Source organism: Hemibagrus wyckioides, linkage group LG18 (genome assembly GCF_019097595.1).
Source record: "Hemibagrus wyckioides isolate EC202008001 linkage group LG18, SWU_Hwy_1.0, whole genome shotgun sequence".
NCBI lineage: Eukaryota > Metazoa > Chordata > Actinopteri > Siluriformes > Bagridae > Hemibagrus > Hemibagrus wyckioides.
In genome coordinates this window covers 1302802-1322500 of record NC_080727.1, presented here as the reverse complement: position 1 = coordinate 1322500, position 19699 = coordinate 1302802, and the positions used below count along the sequence as shown (strand labels likewise).

Below are 19699 nucleotides of genomic sequence, written 5' to 3'. Positions count from 1 at the left end.
CCCATTTTTAAGGCACGGCGCGCGCGTGTTTCCATCCTTTCTCCTTTCTCCAGATTGTGCTGTAATTCCATCTTCATCTTCTTCTTTTTTGCTCCTCTGACAAAATGGACGGCCTCTCTGCTTTTTTCTTATCTCTCGAGCTCAGTCCGATTCCACTCCCTTTTCTTTTTCTCGCGCTCCATTCTCACACACGTCCCATAAGCAAGAAAAAAACACACAGGAACGATAAATCACAGAGAGAGAGAGAGAGAAAGAGACAGAGAGAAAGCGCGTGCGTTCCGGTGAAAAGTCGGCGCTTTTCTTTAACGCGGTGATTTAAATAAAACGCACCCAGATCGACGGGATCGGACTGCACGCTGTATGCGGGGTAGAGCGGCTCAAAATCAGCACGCTCGCTCACATTTGCACACTGAGATCGGATTGGATGTCTGATAACAGCATGACGGAAGCCTGTAATGAATTCTAATTCAAATGCAAATAAAGTACGTTGTATGGAGGAAAACCAGATCACAATTATAATTATAAAGCTGGTTTAATTTGCATACTGATTGGATGTCCAATAGGCTTTCAGTACAGCGACATGGATCTTACCCCAGGGAGAAGAGTGGATTAAATTAGCATAATGCTAATATAATATACTATTTGTACTACGCAGAAAGAAACAGACCAGTTTTTAAAAATAAACTATATATATATATATATATATATATATATATATATATATATATATATATATATATATATATATATACTAAATTTTCCTGTTCAGACTGGCGTGGATCGAAATGGTGCAATCTATAAAAATGTAAAAGAAAAGCAATAAAACATTAACACAGGATTTATAACAAACATCCAATTTACTCTGATAAATTTCTTTGACATAAAGTGAAGCCCTGACTCTGAACACAGCACCCATCAATCACAGCACGGACACTGATTTTGACCCGTTTTATCCAGCACAACTCTCAGCTCCGCGAAGCGCAGAGAAGCGGAGCTGCTCGTGATGACTGATTCACAAGAGAGTCGATTCCTTTTTAATTGAGTCAAAAGATCGGTTGATTCGCATACATAAACAGATCACATGTTTTTTCTTTAATGTATTATGCTCATAAATTAATGACTGGAATTCCATGTTTTTTTTCAGTAAGTCAGATCATTTGAATCATCTCAAGAACAAGAGTCGACTCTTTTGTCTCTCAAACGACTCTGTCATGTCTGAGGCTCTCTTCACGCTTAGGAAGCTCAGTGCGTTGATTATATTACACATCATGAAGAACCTACAGTTTTTGTCTTGAGAGTTATTGCTTTTTCACAAATATAAAAAGCATAGTTAGAATTTAGACATATATTTTTTTATTAAAAAAAAAAGTAATTTGTATGCCCCATAGGGTTCTCTGGTTGTCCTTCTGTGAGAACTGTGAGAATATTTCTGCACAGAACCCTGCAACATGGTGTATCTCTCAGAAAGAGTTTCTGTCAGAACCTTAAAATGAGCTACAGCCGGTTACAGAGTTGCCTCCCAGATCCACGGTTCTTTGTCCCATCCTGAGCTCGACTCACTGTCCGTGTGGATGGAAACAGTGTTCCATGTTCTTGCCCCATCTGTATGGGTTCCCTCAGGTTTCTTCAGCTTCCTCCCTCCTCCGAATGGTGTGAAGATGTGCATAATGCCCTGTGATGGACTGGCTCACCATCCTCTGTGTACTCCTGCTTCACACCCAGTGATGCTGGGATAGACAACTGAGAGAGGCTTTGGACTGGACACTAAACTAAGACACCAAACAATCAGTGGGGTTCTAACAGGAACACTACCCAGAAAGAGGCTGGCCATGTAGATATCGATGCTCAGATCCAGAACATGTGACCCGTGATACAAGCTGCTGGTGTGTTTGTCCTCATCACCTCGTTCTCAGTTCAAGGATGTGTGTGTCAGTGACCTGAGTGCTGTTGACCTCGTGTGTGTGTGTATGTGTGTGTGTGTGGTGGTGGTGGTGGTGTTGGTGGTGGGGGGCTTCATGTGGGAGTTAAAAAATAATGAATCAGAGTTATTCAACAGATATAGAGAGATCAATGTGGAATTTTATTTAAAAAATATAAAGATAAACTAAGACAGAGAGAGCTGATTGGAAAAATGAAGATTAGAAGAGGGATCAGAGAGAGAGAGAGAGAGAGAGAGAGAGAGAAGAAAGCATTAAATAAGATAGGAGTAAGAATGAGTAAGAAACTGATATAGAGTGTGAGATTTAGTTTAGGAGAGATAGCTACTGGGAATGAGAGAGGAGAAATATTTAGAGAGAAAGAGAGAGAGAGAGAGAGAGAGAGAGACACTTTGGCCTTCACTCTGACCCAATAAAACTTCCACAGTGTTGCACATTAAAACATCCAAAACGTTCCCTTTAATCCAGGTGTAGAAGATCAACCATGTTTACCATTTGAGGTTTAATTCCTTAGTTTTGGGTGCACACACACACACACACGTTTGAGTCTCAGTAACATCACATGTACATTCAATACGTCTGTACTGGAAAGGAAGCGAAAGCCGGAGCTCTGAGTGTTTTGACCTCTGAGACACTCGGTTGTCCGTGTTTACAGACACCAAGGTGTCAAAGAGTCAGAAAACTCATCAACACACTGCCTGAGACACCGAACACTTCCATAAAGCCGAGAGACGAGACGCTGAGCGCTGGAGGAGGAGGAGGAGTTACAACCTGAAGTGTTTTACTCCTCCCATTTATTCCACAGCATCTCGTCAAAGATTACAGTTTATTACATAAAGAGTGAAGTGTCACGCTTTTTATACATTTTTAATTGGTACATTTTTTAATGTCGTGGAATTTCTGTGAAACATGTTTACGTTATATGTTTAATGTGTAAAAAGCTATGATATTTAACACTGTTAAAAAGTCTTTAAAAACATCTTGCTGTTTTTATACATAAACTTCCACACCACTGAGTCTCACACTAAATCCTCATTCATTCTACTAAACAAGACTGACGCTGATTTTGTAAACAGACCTAACAATGTAATTAAATCTACTAGTGCTGACTCCACCCCCTTACTCTAACCTCAACCAATCAGAAGTGGGAGATCCATTGTCTGATAAACTCTTTAACATAAGCAGAATGTTTACATTTACATGGACAAAAAAAGAAAGAAATTCTTCAATGAGGTCAAGAGTCTGGAGTCGATTTTCCAAAAACAACACTTTAGTGTTAAAATCATCAGAAAGCATCACAAAAAAAACATTTTCAATTCATTTGGGAAAAGGAAACACATTCAGCAAAAACTGCATTAATCATCCATTGTTGTGTGGTACATTTAATAAATCAGTCTGAAAAAGTGGCATTGTGATTCAGAAGCATGAGCCTGTGGTCATCCGCACCATGATACTGCAACACTCATCACAGACGTCTGACCACTAGCGTCACTCCTTAGGCTGCCTAAAGAGGGAGAGTCATGATTTCAGGCAGTGAGATGAAATCTCTGGCATTAGGAAGGTGTATAAAGTAGAATTTACAATAATTTGTAGTCATGTCTGACAGTGTGATATTGCTAACACTGTTTAAAAGGGAAAAAAAGGTGGCCATGTGAAGGTCAGTACATCAGCACATGCCGGTTTGTGCAGCAGGTTCGGCTCCGTCTCGTCTTTTTCAGGTCCATTTCAGAGACAAGGGAAAGAAACAGCGTAAACATGTGCATGCTGTGTTGAAGATTAGCATCAGAGGCAGCAGAGAAACACGCTTTAGCAGGTTAAATAGCATCTGTTCTGATATTTGAATATGATTAGTATGTGGTTAGTAAACTCGGAAAGTTTTTCCACTGACACGGTGCTGGAGCTTTATCTAGAACCGTTCTCATTCAGCACCTCACTTCATTTCTGACGCTACATATAACAGTGTCTATTTCTCTCTCTCATAAAGAGGCCACGCCTCCTTCACTGACACTGACAGGTATACAAGCCATACCTTCTTTACTGGGACTGATAGCTACACAAGCCATGCCTCCTTCACTGAGACTGACAGGTACACAGGCCACGCCCCCTTCACTGAGACTGACAGGTACACAGGCCACGCCCCCTTCACTGAGACTGACAGGTTTACAGGCCACGCCCACTTCACTGAGACTGACATGTACACAAGCCATGCCTCCTTCACTGAGACTGACAGGTACACAGGCCACGCCTCCTTCACTGAGACTGACAGCTACACAAGTCACACCTCCTTCACTTAGGCTGACATGTACACAGGCCATGCCATCTTTACTGGGACTGACAGGTACACAGGCCACAACTCCTTCATTCAGAAAGGCCACACCCCTTTCCCTAGATCCGAGACACATATGCCACACCTTATTCACTGTAACCTACAACTACAGAAGCTACACCTTATTTATCACCACTGCCAGGTACAGAGGCCACACCTCCTTTACTAGCAGTGAGTGGCAAATCAAGCCACACCTCCATCACTAGTAAAGACCATGACTCCATATCTAGCAAGAACATGCACAGAGGCCACGCCTCTTTCACTGGGACCAGTGAGTTAATTCAATGCTGCACTAAACCAGTTTATTATGTTATTACATCCAGTAGCAGAGCCTGCTAGCCAGCTAGCTAAAATGAACAAAACTACTGATAGTCTCCAGTTGGCAGAGGTAACATAATGTGACTAAGCCCCGCCCTTGCTGACTCAGTGACACCTGTCAATCAAGTCAATAAAAACAATCAGACTTAGATGATAAAATAAATTAAGCTCAGCCTATAAGATCCACCCACTTTATGATGTAAGAGTTCAGAGAACCGGAACGACGCTCGCTCCGTGTCAGTGGAAAAGGTATCACTGATTTACTAAACACTCACACACACACACACACACACACAATCTACACATACAGCAGAACTTGGAATAACAACGTGAAAGAAAATTTTTTAAAAAATCAAACATTAATATATGAAGATTTCCCCTGGACATAGTGTTGGCTCTCCTCAAACCCGAACAGAATCGTGCCAATAATCAATTACACAACACAATAAAACCACACACACACACACACACACAACACTGTCCTCGCTCATCCTCCACCTTTTACTCCGGACGAGGATGTTTCAGCACCTCCCTGTATTCAACTTAACGCTCTCCTGACCATATCCCATCACCAGCAGTTCAGCATGCTGGGGTCACTAACGTGGAGAATGTGACACTCAGGAGTAACGGTCAGCAGTGGGGTGATTACAGAAATGTGTTGGTATGATGTAACTGAGTTACTGTCGACACTCTGACACTGATTATTTTCCTATAACAGCATGTCCTGAGTGTTTTATTCCTCCTACACTTCACTCTGAATCCGGTACAGCTGTGAAGAACTGGGAAAAACAAAACAGTTCCTGTTCTTACTTTTACTCCTGAAGGTAACGAGACAATAAACGCAGCGGAAACCTCTCTGTCCCCGAAGAACTCGGAAATCTTACAGCTTTAACTCTGACAGTTACAAAGCGCTGACACTGGAGACTCCTTCCATAAACAATTACATTTTTCCTTTTTAATCGGCTTATTATTAGCGTCCACTGTGAATAAACCTGAGCTACTGTCAGAGCTGCTGTTATAGACAATTAATCAACACCTACTGACCAATCCAGAGTCCAGAACTCTGTGATGTAGGACACATCCTCACGCCTCACCATGTAACCAGCCCTTTATTTAACCTTCGTTATTGCCTTACAGCGTTTACAGAGTTTAACCCTTCAGTGGCAAGAAAGAAGACCGTAACCATAGCAACAGTAACCCTGGAGTGCTGAGGTGTGTTTTGTTTAGAACTGATTATCGGCACACGTTTAGTGTAGAGTTGATGTTTGTTCAGGGTGTGTGCTGCTGCACCAGCCCTCTTTCCATCACGAATACACCCATCGTAAAAAATAAAACAAAATAAAAACAACACCAAAATTAAAAAAAGTTAAATGTTTTTTTAAAAAATTAAGAAAAACAACCAAAACACTGAGAACCCTTCACTTGGATTGCAAATTTGGAGAGTGGTTTGGACACAACCGGACCCTTTTCAAGTGTTCAAGTGCAATCAAAAGCTCCACACACACACACACACACACACACACACACACACACACACAGTCTGACTACGGGAGAGCCGTAAGCCAAGGTGTAAGGTTTTCTCCTGTAATTTCCCATAATGCAATGCAGAAAGATGACATCCTTCCCAGGATGCAATGGGGCACCGCTCTGGTTGTCGCTGTGGTATCTGGTTGCCATGGTTTCACTGGATGAGGAGTGTGTGTGAGCTACGAGCAGTCCTGCAGCTCCTTGGCCTTGGTCAGGATTGTGTGTACGTCTGAAATGGGGTAATCCTAAAACACAAACATTACCCATGATTCACCGAGGCAGTCCTTTAACACCGTTGTGTGTATGAATGTGTGTGTGTGTGTGTGTGTGTGTGTATATACACGTTACCTGGAGTAATCTCATGTTTGTTGTAAAGTCTCCTGCCAGCAACTGATCACGAATTAAACTGAAACACAAATAAACTTCGTTAAAATAGAGAGACAGAGAGTGAGAGAGAGAAAGGGAGGGAGGGGGAGAGAGAAAGAGGGAGAGAGAGAAAGAGGGAGAGGGGGGTAATAAAGTAGTCCTACGTGAGCATGGCGCAGCAGACAATTATGAGGAAGTGGAATCGATCCTGATCGGAGAAAAGCGAATCCCAAATCCGGATCACATCCGGCAGCAGAAACTCCTGAGAGAGCAGCAGGGTCAACCAGCGGAATGTGAAATACTGAGGCTTTATATTCTGCTCCTGCTGTGGGGACAGAACGAGGGATATATATACAGAGGGAGGGAGAGAGAGGGAGAGAAAGGAAGAGAGAAAGAGAGAGTGAGAGAAACATTTTAAACATTTTTCATTACAGAACTGTGTGCACTGTGGCTGGGTCCCAAACGACATGCCCTAATCACACACTGCAGTGCATTATGGGTAAGGCTGGGCAATACGGCAAACATCAGATCATAGGACTTATAGAATCTTCAGGATAAACAACAAACCTAATGGTACATTTCACCCAAATTAAACTGTTTAAAAATAAATAAATCCAATCTGTGATTCAGGACTTGACTACTGAAAGGCTACAGTAAGTGAGCAGGAAGTAAAGAGGAAATGAACCAGAAGTGAAGAGGAAGTGGTTTTAGCACTCACCAGTTTCATGTAGAGCTCCATGTCCTTCTCCTTAAGCATGGAGAAGACGCTCTCCATCTTGTAGGTGATCCCGCACTGCGAGTCGTCCAGACTCTTAATGAAGTTATCGCGGTTCTCCGACATCAGATTAGTGAAGCAGAAGAAGGTGTCGGCCTCCGCGTGCTCTAACGGACGAGAGGAAAACAGAGGAGAGAGAGAAAGGAGAGATCTGTGATCAGAATGTAGTGCATCATGTAGTGATGCGATGTAACCAGCAGGGGGCAGCAGCAGCGTTCAGCACACGCACACACACCAGTACCTCAAACTCAGCAAAAACCTTCAACAGCAGCCATGTTTGTTTTTGTTTTTGTTGTTGTTTACCTTTCCACTGTGCATTGGGGTCAGTAGCGAAGGTGTAGTAAATGGGCCCGACGATCTCGTTCATGCCCTGGACGTAGGCGATTCCCGGGTTCAGCTTGGCGTAAATGAACAGGATTCGCTCCACCACCTCCCAGTGCGCCTCGCAGCCATTCGGCAGAACCTCGTACTCATTGGAGGGGTACAGGTTAAGCGCCTTGCCCGGTGAGCTCACCTAGGGGTGAAGGGTCAAAGGTCAAAGTTAGGGGACCATCAATGCTGCATATAAAAAAAGTTTCAGCTTGAGGATTAACAGATTAAATTACAACATACTATTATTTATATTGCAAAAGCTAAACAATCAGGGTTAGTAAACAAACAAACTAACGTAGGATTCTACAGCGCTAGTCACCGCTAACACTGACCAGCTTCCTATTACCGCTAGGTAGTTTTAAAAACCTCTCTCTCGTCACCTTCAAACCCACTGAAGAGTTTCAGCCATGAGACACGGATCACCACGACAGAGAGAGGGTTAAAGAGAAACGGCGTCTTTAACTTTTTTTTGTTTTGGCTCAGGAGGTGTGGCTTTTAATCTGCCACGTGTACACAAGAGACACACACTCCTCACACACGTACACAAGAGACACACACTCCTCACACACACACCTCAGACACACACACTCCTCACACACACACCTCAGACACACACACTCCTCACACACACACCTCAGACACACACACTCCTCACACATACACACACAAAAACACACACACACACCTCAGACACACACACCTCAGACACACACACTCCTCACACACACACCTCAGACACACACACTCCTCACACACACACCTCAGACACACACACTCCTCACACACACACCTCAGACACACACACTCCTCACACATACACACACAAAAACACACAAACACTCCTCACACACACACCTCAGACACACACACTCCTCACACACACACCTCAGACACACACACTCCTCACACACACACCTCAGACACACACACTCCTCACACACACACCTCAGACACACACACTCCTCACACATACACACACAAAAACACACACACACACCTCAGACACACACACCTCAGACACACACACTCCTCACACACACACCTCAGACACACACACTCCTCACACACACACCTCAGACACACACACTCCTCACACACACACCTCAGACACACACACTCCTCACACATACACACACAAAAACACACAAACACTCCTCACACACACACCTCAGACACACACACTCCTCACACACACACCTCAGACACACACACTCCTCACACACACACCTCAGACACACACACTCCTCACACACACACCTCAGACACACACACACCTCAGACACACACACTCCTCACACATACACACACAAAAACACACACACACACCTCAGACACACACACCTCAGACACACACACTCCTCAGACACACACACTCCTCAGACACACACACTCCTCACACACACACTCCTCACACACACACTCCTCACACACACACCTCAGACACACACACTCCTCACACATACACACACAAAAACACACACACACACCTCAGACACACACACCTCAGACACACACACCTCAGACACACACACCTCAGACACACACACTTCAGACACACACACTCCTCACACACACACCTCAGACACACACACTCCTCACACACACACTCCTCACACACACACCTCAGACACACACACTCCTCACACATACACACACAAAAACACACACACACACCTCAGACACACACACCTCAGACACACACACCTCAGACACACACACCTCAGACACACACACTCCTCACACACACACCTCAGACACACACACACCTCAGACACACACACCTCAGACACACACACCTCAGACACACACACACCTCAGACACACACACACCTCAGACACACACACACCTCAGACACACACACTCCTCACACACACACCTCAGACACACACACTCCTCAGACACACACCTCAGACACACACCTCAGACACACACACTCCTCACACACACTCCTCACACACACTCCTCACACACACACACCTCAGACACACACACTCCTCACACACACACCTCAGACACACACACTCCTCACACACACACCTCAGACACACACACTCCTCACACACACACCTCAGACACACACACTCCTCACACACACACTCCTCACACACACACTCCTCACACACACACACCTCAGACACACACCTCAGACACACACCTCAGACACACACCTCAGACACACACCTCAGACACACACCTCAGACACACACACTCCTCACACATACACACACAAAAACACACACACACACCTCAGACACACACACCTCAGACACACACACTCCTCACACACACACCTCAGACACACACACTCCTCACACACACACCTCAGACACACACACTCCTCACACACACACTCCTCACACACACACCTCAGACACACACACTCCTCACACACACACCTCAGACACACACCTCAGACACACACACTCCTCACACATACACACACAAAAACACACAAACACTCCTCACACACACACCTCAGACACACACATTCCTCACACACACACCTCAGACACACACACTCCTCACACATACACACACAAAAACACACACACACACCTCAGACACACACACCTCAGACACACACACTCCTCACACACACACCTCAGACACACACACTCCTCACACACACACCTCAGACACACACACTCCTCACACATACACACACAAAAACACACAAACACTCCTCACACACACACCTCAGACACAAACACTCCTCACACACACACCTCAGACACACACACTCCTCACACATACACACACAAAAACACACACACACACCTCAGACACACACACCTCAGACACACACACCTCAGACACACACACTCCTCACACACACTCCTCACACACACACACTCCTCACACACACACACTCCTCACACACACACTCCTCACACACACTCCTCACACACACACACTCCTCACACACACACACTCCTCACACACACACCTCAGACACACACACCTCAGACACACACACTCCTCAGACACACACACTCCTCAGACACACACACTCCTCAGACACACACACTCCTCAGACACACACTCCTCACACACACACTCCTCACACACACACACTCCTCACACATACACACACAAAAACACACACACACACCTCAGACACACACACCTCAGACACACACACCTCAGACACACACACTCCTCACACACACACCTCAGACACACACCTCAGACACACACACTCCTCACACACACACTCCTCACACACACACCTCAGACACACACACTCCTCAGACACACACACTCCTGACACACACACTCCTCAGACACACACACTCCTCAGACACACACACTCCTCAGACACACACACTCCTCAGACACACACACTCCTCACACACACACTCCTCACACACACACTCCTCACACACACTCCTCACACACACACCTCAGACACACACACACCTCAGACACACACACTCCTCACACACACACTCCTCACACACACACTCCTCACACACACACCTCAGACACACACCTCAGACACACACCTCAGACACACACCTCAGACACACACACTCCTCACACATACACACACAAAAACACACACACACACCTCAGACACACACACCTCAGACACACACACTCCTCACACACACACCTCAGACACACACACTCCTCACACACACACCTCAGACACACACACTCCTCACACACACACTCCTCACACACACACCTCAGACACACACACTCCTCACACACACACCTCAGACACACACCTCAGACACACACCTCAGACACACACCTCAGACACACACACTCCTCACACATACACACACAAAAACACACAAACACTCCTCACACACACACCTCAGACACACACACTCCTCACACACACACCTCAGACACACACACTCCTCACACACACACCTCAGACACACACACTCCTCACACATACACACACAAAAACACACAAACACTCCTCACACACACACCTCAGACACAAACACTCCTCACACACACACCTCAGACACACACACTCCTCACACATACACACACAAAAAACACACACAAAAACACACAAACACTCCTCACAAACACACCTCAGACACACACCTCAGACACACACACACTCCTCACACACACACACCTCAGACACACACCTCAGACACACACACACTCCTCACACACACACCTCAGACACACACACTCCTCACAAACACTCCTCACACACACACCTCAGACACACACACACTCCTCACACACACACACACACACTCCTCACACACACACACACCTCAGACACACACCTCAGACACACACCTCAGACACACACACTCCTCACACACACACCTCAGACACACACACTTCTCACACATACACACACAAAAAACACACACACACTCCTCACACACACAGAAAATCACACACACACTCCTCACACACATACACACACAAAAACACACACACACACAAACACACACAAACACTCCTCACACACACAGAAAATCACACACACACTCCTCACACACATACACAAAAACACACACACACACAAAAACACACAAACACTCCTCACACACACACAGAAAATCACACACACTCCTCACACACACACAAAAACACACACACACACAAACACCTCAGACACACACCTCAGACACACAAAAACACACACACACAAAAACACACACACACAAAAACACACACACACCTCAGACACACACCTCAGACACACATACACACAAAAACACACACACACAAAAACACAGAAAATCACACACACTCCTCACACACACACACACACTCCTCACACACACTCCTCACACACATACACACTCCTCACACACATACACACTCCTCACACACACACCTCACACACACACACACTCCTCACACACACACACACACCTCACACACACACACTCCTCACACACATACACACTCCACACACACACACACACACACTCCACACTCCACACTCCACACACACACACACACTCCTCACACACACACACACACCTCACACACACACACTCCTCACACACATACACACTCCACACACACATACACACTCCACACACACATACACACTCCACACACACACTCCACACTCCACACACACACACACACTCCACACACACACTCCTCACACACACACACACTCCTCACACACACACACACACACACTCCTCACACACACACACACACTCCTCACACACACACACACACACACTCCTCACACACACACACACACTCTCTCCTCACACACACACACACACTCTCCTCACACACACACACACACTCTCCTCACACACACACACACACTCTCCTCACACACACACACTCTCCTCACACACACACACACACTCTCCTCACACACACACACACACTCCTCACACACACACACACACTCCTCACACACACACACACACACTCCTCACACACACACACACACACTCCTCACACACACACACACACACTCCTCACACACACACACACACTCCTCACACACACACACTCCTCACACACACACACACACACTCCTCACACACACACACACACACTCCTCACACACACACACACACTCCTCACACACACACACACACTCCTCACACACACACACACTCCTCACACACACACACACTCCTCACACACACACACACTCCTCACACACACACACACACTCCTCACACACACACGCACAAAAACACGTCAAGTACAAACAGGCCTTAAAGAGAAAGCAAGAAAATTCTGTGTAGATAAAAGTTCATCATCTGTGGAGAGAAGATGCTAAATGCAATAAAGAATACACACACACACACACACACACACACACACACAGGAAAAAAAAAGGAAATCTCTAAAACGTTGTTTGTCTCCGATGGCTACGCCCACTAAACGTTTTTCTCTCAAATGTAACGCTCGTCTTTCTAACCTACAGACTCCTAATGAGGAAATCAGCTCTCCAGCTAGTTGCTGAGGAAACACACTGCTGGTTCAGAACACACACACACACACACACACACACACACACACCAGACCCCCAGCTGAGCAATTCCCTTCTTCAATTACCTTTTAGCCTCTTGTTCTGCACTCTGTGTGTGTTTACAAAACACATGTTAAAGAATAAAATCATCCAAAGAATGAGATCAACCCAATGTCCTGACCTGCGTGGAGGTGTGGCCTAACATCCAAAGTACTGCTTTATGACAGACTCTGTGTTTTGAAGTGAGTGTGTGATGATGTGCACATGCTAATCACACACTACGACACGCTACACTAAAAAATGCTAGCTATAAGCGTTGCTTTACTTCAATTTTAGCCAAAAAAACCCTACAGAAGCAAACACGCCTTTGCTGATCGTCAAGGCTTGGGAGCGGATAACACACACACACACACACACACACCAGAAGGACTCACCTTTATATGACCATCTGAGCTCTGATCAAAGCAAACATGTCACAAATAAATCCAGCTGTTTACTGGGAACCAAACACACCTTCAAGTACAAATACACACACACACTCACGTTGGTGACTCCGCTGCGGTTGCGGTTGACGGTCTGAGCTTTAAGTGTAGTTTGTTCCACGCGTCTGCGCAGGGTTTCATACTCGTTCTGCGAGTCGAGGATCAGCTGACAGGGAAACTCTGTGGGTCTCTGGAAGAACGCCATGTCGGGATATAAACGCCTGGGAATACACACACACACAAACCATTAATATGTTTGTGTGTGTGTTTGTGACAGCAATAAATTCACACAAAAAAGTCTTAGTACTGATCTGAAACCCAGAACCGTCATCGGACCAGAACCAACCAGGAACAAATTAATTGTTAAAATGAGACATTTTTAGATATTAAAGGATAGTAAACATTCTCTAAACATTATTCTATTTACAACATAAGAGTCTCAGTGAATTTTTATTTAATTTTAATCCATTTCTACTTTTCATTCATCTGTAACATACAGAAATGTTTTACGCTGTAATCTTATTAGTCTAATTAAAACGAACTAATTCACACTGAACAGAATCTAATACTGAATCTCAGGATTAAACAATTTATTGGTCCAAATTCACACAGTCCAGTGGTCACTGAGTGACCATACGATGTGTATTAACTAATCCTAATGTTAATTAAAGGTACAGGCTCTTATGAGCTCTTACACTGCAAGATAAAAGTCTTTTATTTAAAACTGAAACTGTGTCTGTTCAGAAAGCACCTCTGTGTCGCTGATCTGAAATATTCCGTGTTTAAGAATTAAAGCGTCCTGAAATAAAGAGCAGGTTAATTTTCTTCAAGTTTCTGAACAACGGATCGAGGAACGAAGGACAAGTCAATCCTGTGTCCATGGCAACTGAGGCTATCAGTCCTACATGAGTGGGCGTGGCCTCTTCTTATCACTCAGTAGAGGAGGTGTGGCTCGAGGATAACAGCTGTGAATAAAAGGCGTGACGTACCTGACGTCTTTATCGATCTGTAACAGAACCTCGTTATCCTTAAAGTAGTTGTTCCATCGGCTCTCGGGATTCGGATTTAACGGCTGCGAAAGACAGAGAGAAGAAACCGGAGCGTTAAGATCTAATGAGAACTCCAGGTCTCTGAGGAGACACTTAGATTAAAGCAGAACTAAACGTCATCACTCACATGATCCTCCATGGTCACGTCCTCTCTGGAGAGACCCAGATTAGCTTTAGCGATTCCCGGCTGGATGATCATCTCCTTTAGGAACTGGGAATAAATCTCCCTAAACACACACACAAGGGCGCGCACACACACGCGCGCACACACGCGCACAGTCAGTACAATTTATGCAATTATTAATTCATTTCTTCAAAAATGTTTTCTTTTTAAAAATAATTCACAAAGAAAACAGGCAATTAAAAAATAAAAAGTTTTAATAAGAGAGTTTTATTACAGTTAGGACTGTGGGACTTTATAAAATCCCCCATATATTTTTTTTTTCCTACAGAATTCTCTTAAACAGAATAAAATGTTATTGATAAAATAATGAAATAAAATTTAAAAAATATATTTTTCCTTTAAAAATGAAACCTTTTTAATCACTAAACGTTATAAATAATACATTACATCAAACCCACATTATTTTAATTAATTATTTCACATTATTAGAGCTCCCAGAACAGATGATTCATTTTTTTGTCACGAATTTTGAAACAAACTCTGGAGCATTTCAAATCACAGACTGAATTCTATCTATCTATCTATCTATCTATCGACACTATCTGTGTCTAAATGAAGTGTTTGTGAACTCCTAAACACATTTAATTAAAGACAGATTTTTTTTTTCAATGACAAACGATTCAATCTTATTCACTGAACAGAATCGACTCAGTGATTCAGAACCATGAGTCAGAATCGACTCTCTCTCTCTCTAACCATCACTCAGCGCTGTTTACTCACACTGAACTTAGTGTCTTGTGAACAGAGACACACAGACCGCCGATAAACCTTATGAGGATTTATATTTAATTTTTCATCACGTATGAGCAAGTGGATCAAGGAGACTTTTTCACCATTTTCCTTCCTGAAACTAACTATTACACTTCCACTGAGCATGTGTGTGTGTGTGTGTGTGTGTGTGTGTTACCTCTGCTTTTTCAGGAACGAGACCCATAATGTCTGGTCCAGTGGGAGGTAGTTCAACAAGATCTGAAATAAATTTCACAACAAATACAAATATTCAAATTGTAAAATACTTTTTAAAACTTTTTTTTCGAATTCCATGTCCAAACAACGCAGGATTCTGGACTCTGATTGGTGGATCAGGTGTTGATGAATTCTCTCTAACAGCAGCTCTGACCACAGTGCAGTTTATATTAACGCACTCCCTCTGATACCTTATCATTTCCATAGCAACGGCTCGTTCAGAGGGGCGTGTATAATACACACTAATAATAATTGGTTAATAAATGAAGTGTGAGAGGAATAAAAGACTCAGGGACGTGCTGTTAGAGGAAAATAATCAGCCTCGGTGTGTTAGCAGTAAATCTGCTTCATCATGTTGATATTGAATTTACAGAACAAACCGATAAAATGCAAGAAAACGATTGTCGAGTCCTCAAAGAGCACAAAAGCACCTCACCTTCCAGCACAGGGACCGAATCCCGCCCTCGAAAGGAATTCCTGGGGGACGTCATAAAGCAGGGATGAATGACAGAGAAGAAAGAAAAGTTTTCTTTATCCTTATTATTATTATTAGTAGTAGTAGTAGTAATAGTAGTAATAGTAGTAGTGTTAGGACAGAAAGGTGTCGTGGAGATGAGGCATTACCACCGAAGCAGAGCTCCCGTAGTGCCTTCAGGTCCACCTTCTCCTCACTCAGCGCCGTCTTAAACTCCTGAATCCTTCAAACAAACAATAATAAAACTCAGACTCTGCATGTGTGAGAAACAGACTGTTTATTTGATTACTCTACTGGTGTGGACGTGTTTTACACCAATAACAGACCTTAGAGAAGCTCCGAACAGGTTAGTGAGTGCTGGGTGCAAAAGTTTGTACACCCACAGGACAGGGATGTTAGAGAAATGTAAATCTGAGCAGTGTATGATTTTATGTATGATATTACAAGCAACAAACACAGTTCAGTCCAGAGCTCCAGAGACACATGACCAACATCACGTAAAAATATTTCTACACTTCTACATTAATCACCATACACACACTGACTCACAAACCACCAGCCACACTGTTGAGGTTAAATTAGAAATAAACACACTGATAAGAATTTATTTCTCAATAAATTCTTATTTCTAAATCATTTAACACACCAGCAGCTTCTAAAGTCATCTTTTTATTTATTTATTTAATCTGAATGAAAGAAAGGATGTTTTTCATCAGGGCTTGGAGAGATGACCAAAACATATCAAAGGGATTTCGCCATGATTTTAACACAAGTTCTGTCCAGTAAAGAAATGTCCAGGAAACCTAAATCTAATTCCATTAGATTTTTATCCATTTATATTTTCTAATTCCATATATATATATATATATATATATATATATATATATATATATATATATATTTATTTTTTTTTTATTTTTTTTTTTTCTCTTTTCTTTTCTAGTTTTTAAGGGTTTTTTATTTTAGTTTAGTTTTTAAGGGTTTTTTAAATTAGTTAAGATTTTTTTATTTGTTGAGGGTTTTTGTATTTTTTTTTATTATTATTTTTAGTTTTTTTTTATTTATTTATTTTTAGTTTTTAAGGTGCAGGATTCAGTTGTACATGTTCACAGGAAATCAGCTGCTCCTTTATGAGAGTTATTTGTCTGTTAGAAAACGAAGTCTCCTGTAATATCAGTGGCACGATTCATCACAACACTGATATCACGTGGTCATTCCATCCGGTCCGTATAAAGAAGCGTTAAGACTCAAAGACATCCTTGTAAAAGTTTACACCCCCTTCACAACAGGAGGTGAATAATATTTTCAGATAAATAACTTCCACACTCCTCTCTGAAATCCTCTGATCAGCTAGGAGACCCTCTCCCAGTCTGACCAGCACTCTCATGAGGATTTTCAGTTTTTGAGTTTCCATTTAAAATCAATAAACCCGACCTGAAAGCCGGTGGCGGCCTGAAAACGCAGAGGAACAGCAGACTCCAGGCTGTGGATTTTAACTGCAAGTCACAAGACCTTTCAGGTTCTGTGGTTAAAGTCTAATTTTAAGTACCAAGGTTTAAAGTGCTGACAGATTCTTCTTCAACTCAGCAGTTAAGCTTTCTCAGCTGGAGATCAGATCAATGTCTGATCTCGGTTTAATGTGAAGACTCTGGATTCTTCAGGCTGTTTTAGATAAAGAGCTTAAGGACACAAGTACAGCACAACAACAAACAAATAATATTCATTTAAAAAATGTGTTTTTGCTTGACTGTAACCTTTTTCATTCACTACTCTATTAATGCTTTTATTCTTCCTGTTTTTTTTCAACTTACCTGATTAAATTAATCACCTCATTAATTAAATAAATCATGTCAATGAGTCAGGTATAACAGAGCAGAGAAATCACCCAGTTTACAAATTCCATTCCCTCTTATGACTTCTTCTCATTTTTATGCTCAATTTAAAACTTTCTAAAACACGTTAAAGATTTAAAATAAATAAATAAAAAGATATAAAACACTAAAAACGTGCATTTTATCCGCACAGCTCTGCCGTAACGCTAACGTGACTCTCGGCCGCTAGGCTACACAGTTAGCTAGCAGATCCGCTAATAAATTCGTGGCTTTTTAAAATCCTTATCAAACCACACACGTCTTGATTCCCATTGCGTTCATTAATACGGATTATTTGCGGTCCAATAATGATTCGTTTCTCACCTGTTTTTGTAGGAACTCGACATGTTGGAGCAAAAAACACAACTGTTCCTGGAGAAATGAAAGGGAGGGTGGTGTCGCAGGAAAAACACTCCGGCTGGGAAACAAACGACGGCTCGCTCGGAATATTCACAGGGTCACACAATAAATGTTTGAAAATGTAAAAATCATTATAATTCAAAGGTTAATATCTTTCTCTGTAGTCACGACTAGTTATACTCGGTGTCTAGACAGATTACTAGATTAACAAATTGCATTTTGATGCTGGTCGTGATTAAAAAAGAAAAAGTTCCGACCACGAAAGAAAATCGTTCCTTTTTTTTTCTGATGTAACGGAAAGACAATCATTACATGTCTGTTACACACACACACACACACACACACACACACACACACACACACATTTCAAACAAGTAGTTTAATGTTTTCTTTGCTTAATATTATGATTATTTATAACTATTAGTCCAAACATGTCACTTTTCCAGCATGAAGAGATTAAAGCCTGGGGAAGTGAATCCCCTCTGAAGAGCTGCCCCAGAGGCAGAATAAAGCCCAGCTGTCTGTGCAAATAATTCCACTGAGAAGCTTATCAGTGCTTACTGCTGTGTTTCCAGGTTAGTTTTCGAGCGTGGGCTGTTAGGGAAACTCAACTGAATCTTTTCATCTGTAACGAGAAAATCTGGATTTTCATGACCTCAGCTCTGTGGGTCTAAACTCACTCTTCTCACTTTCATCACTGCGTTCCTTTACTACTAGTTTCACTGCAGTGTTCAAACATGAGGTCA

General features: G+C 43.1%; 2 protein-coding genes across 3 annotated transcripts in view; both read right to left on the bottom strand.

The window, feature by feature from the left end:
* Positions 1–344, bottom strand: part of LOC131368898 (ral guanine nucleotide dissociation stimulator-like) — a 45463-nt gene extending 45119 nt beyond the window's left edge. Inside the window, exon 1 of the mRNA XM_058415108.1 lies at positions 1–344. This exon is cut by the window's left edge and continues 1380 nt beyond it. The gene's annotated coding sequence lies outside the window, so the exon portion shown is untranslated.
* A 2841-nt stretch (positions 345–3185) lies between these two features.
* Positions 3186–19185, bottom strand: tbc1d13 (TBC1 domain family, member 13). 2 transcript variants are annotated; one of them, XM_058415801.1, is made up of 12 exons: positions 18918–19185; positions 16872–16945; positions 16684–16724; positions 16189–16250; positions 15225–15324; positions 15038–15120; positions 14110–14269; positions 7553–7763; positions 7193–7356; positions 6639–6796; positions 6457–6514; positions 3186–6353 (listed from the first exon to the last, which is right to left on the bottom strand). In XM_058415801.1, the coding sequence occupies exons 1-12, from the start codon at positions 18938–18940 to the stop codon at positions 6288–6290; spliced, it is 1200 nt and encodes a 399-aa protein (XP_058271784.1). In that variant the 5' UTR covers positions 18941–19185; the 3' UTR covers positions 3186–6287. The 2 variants fall into 2 exon arrangements, with proteins under 2 accessions (XP_058271784.1, XP_058271783.1); XM_058415800.1 differs by having other exon boundaries at positions 6639–6799; positions 18918–19179.
* Positions 19186–19699: the final 514 nt, after the last annotated feature.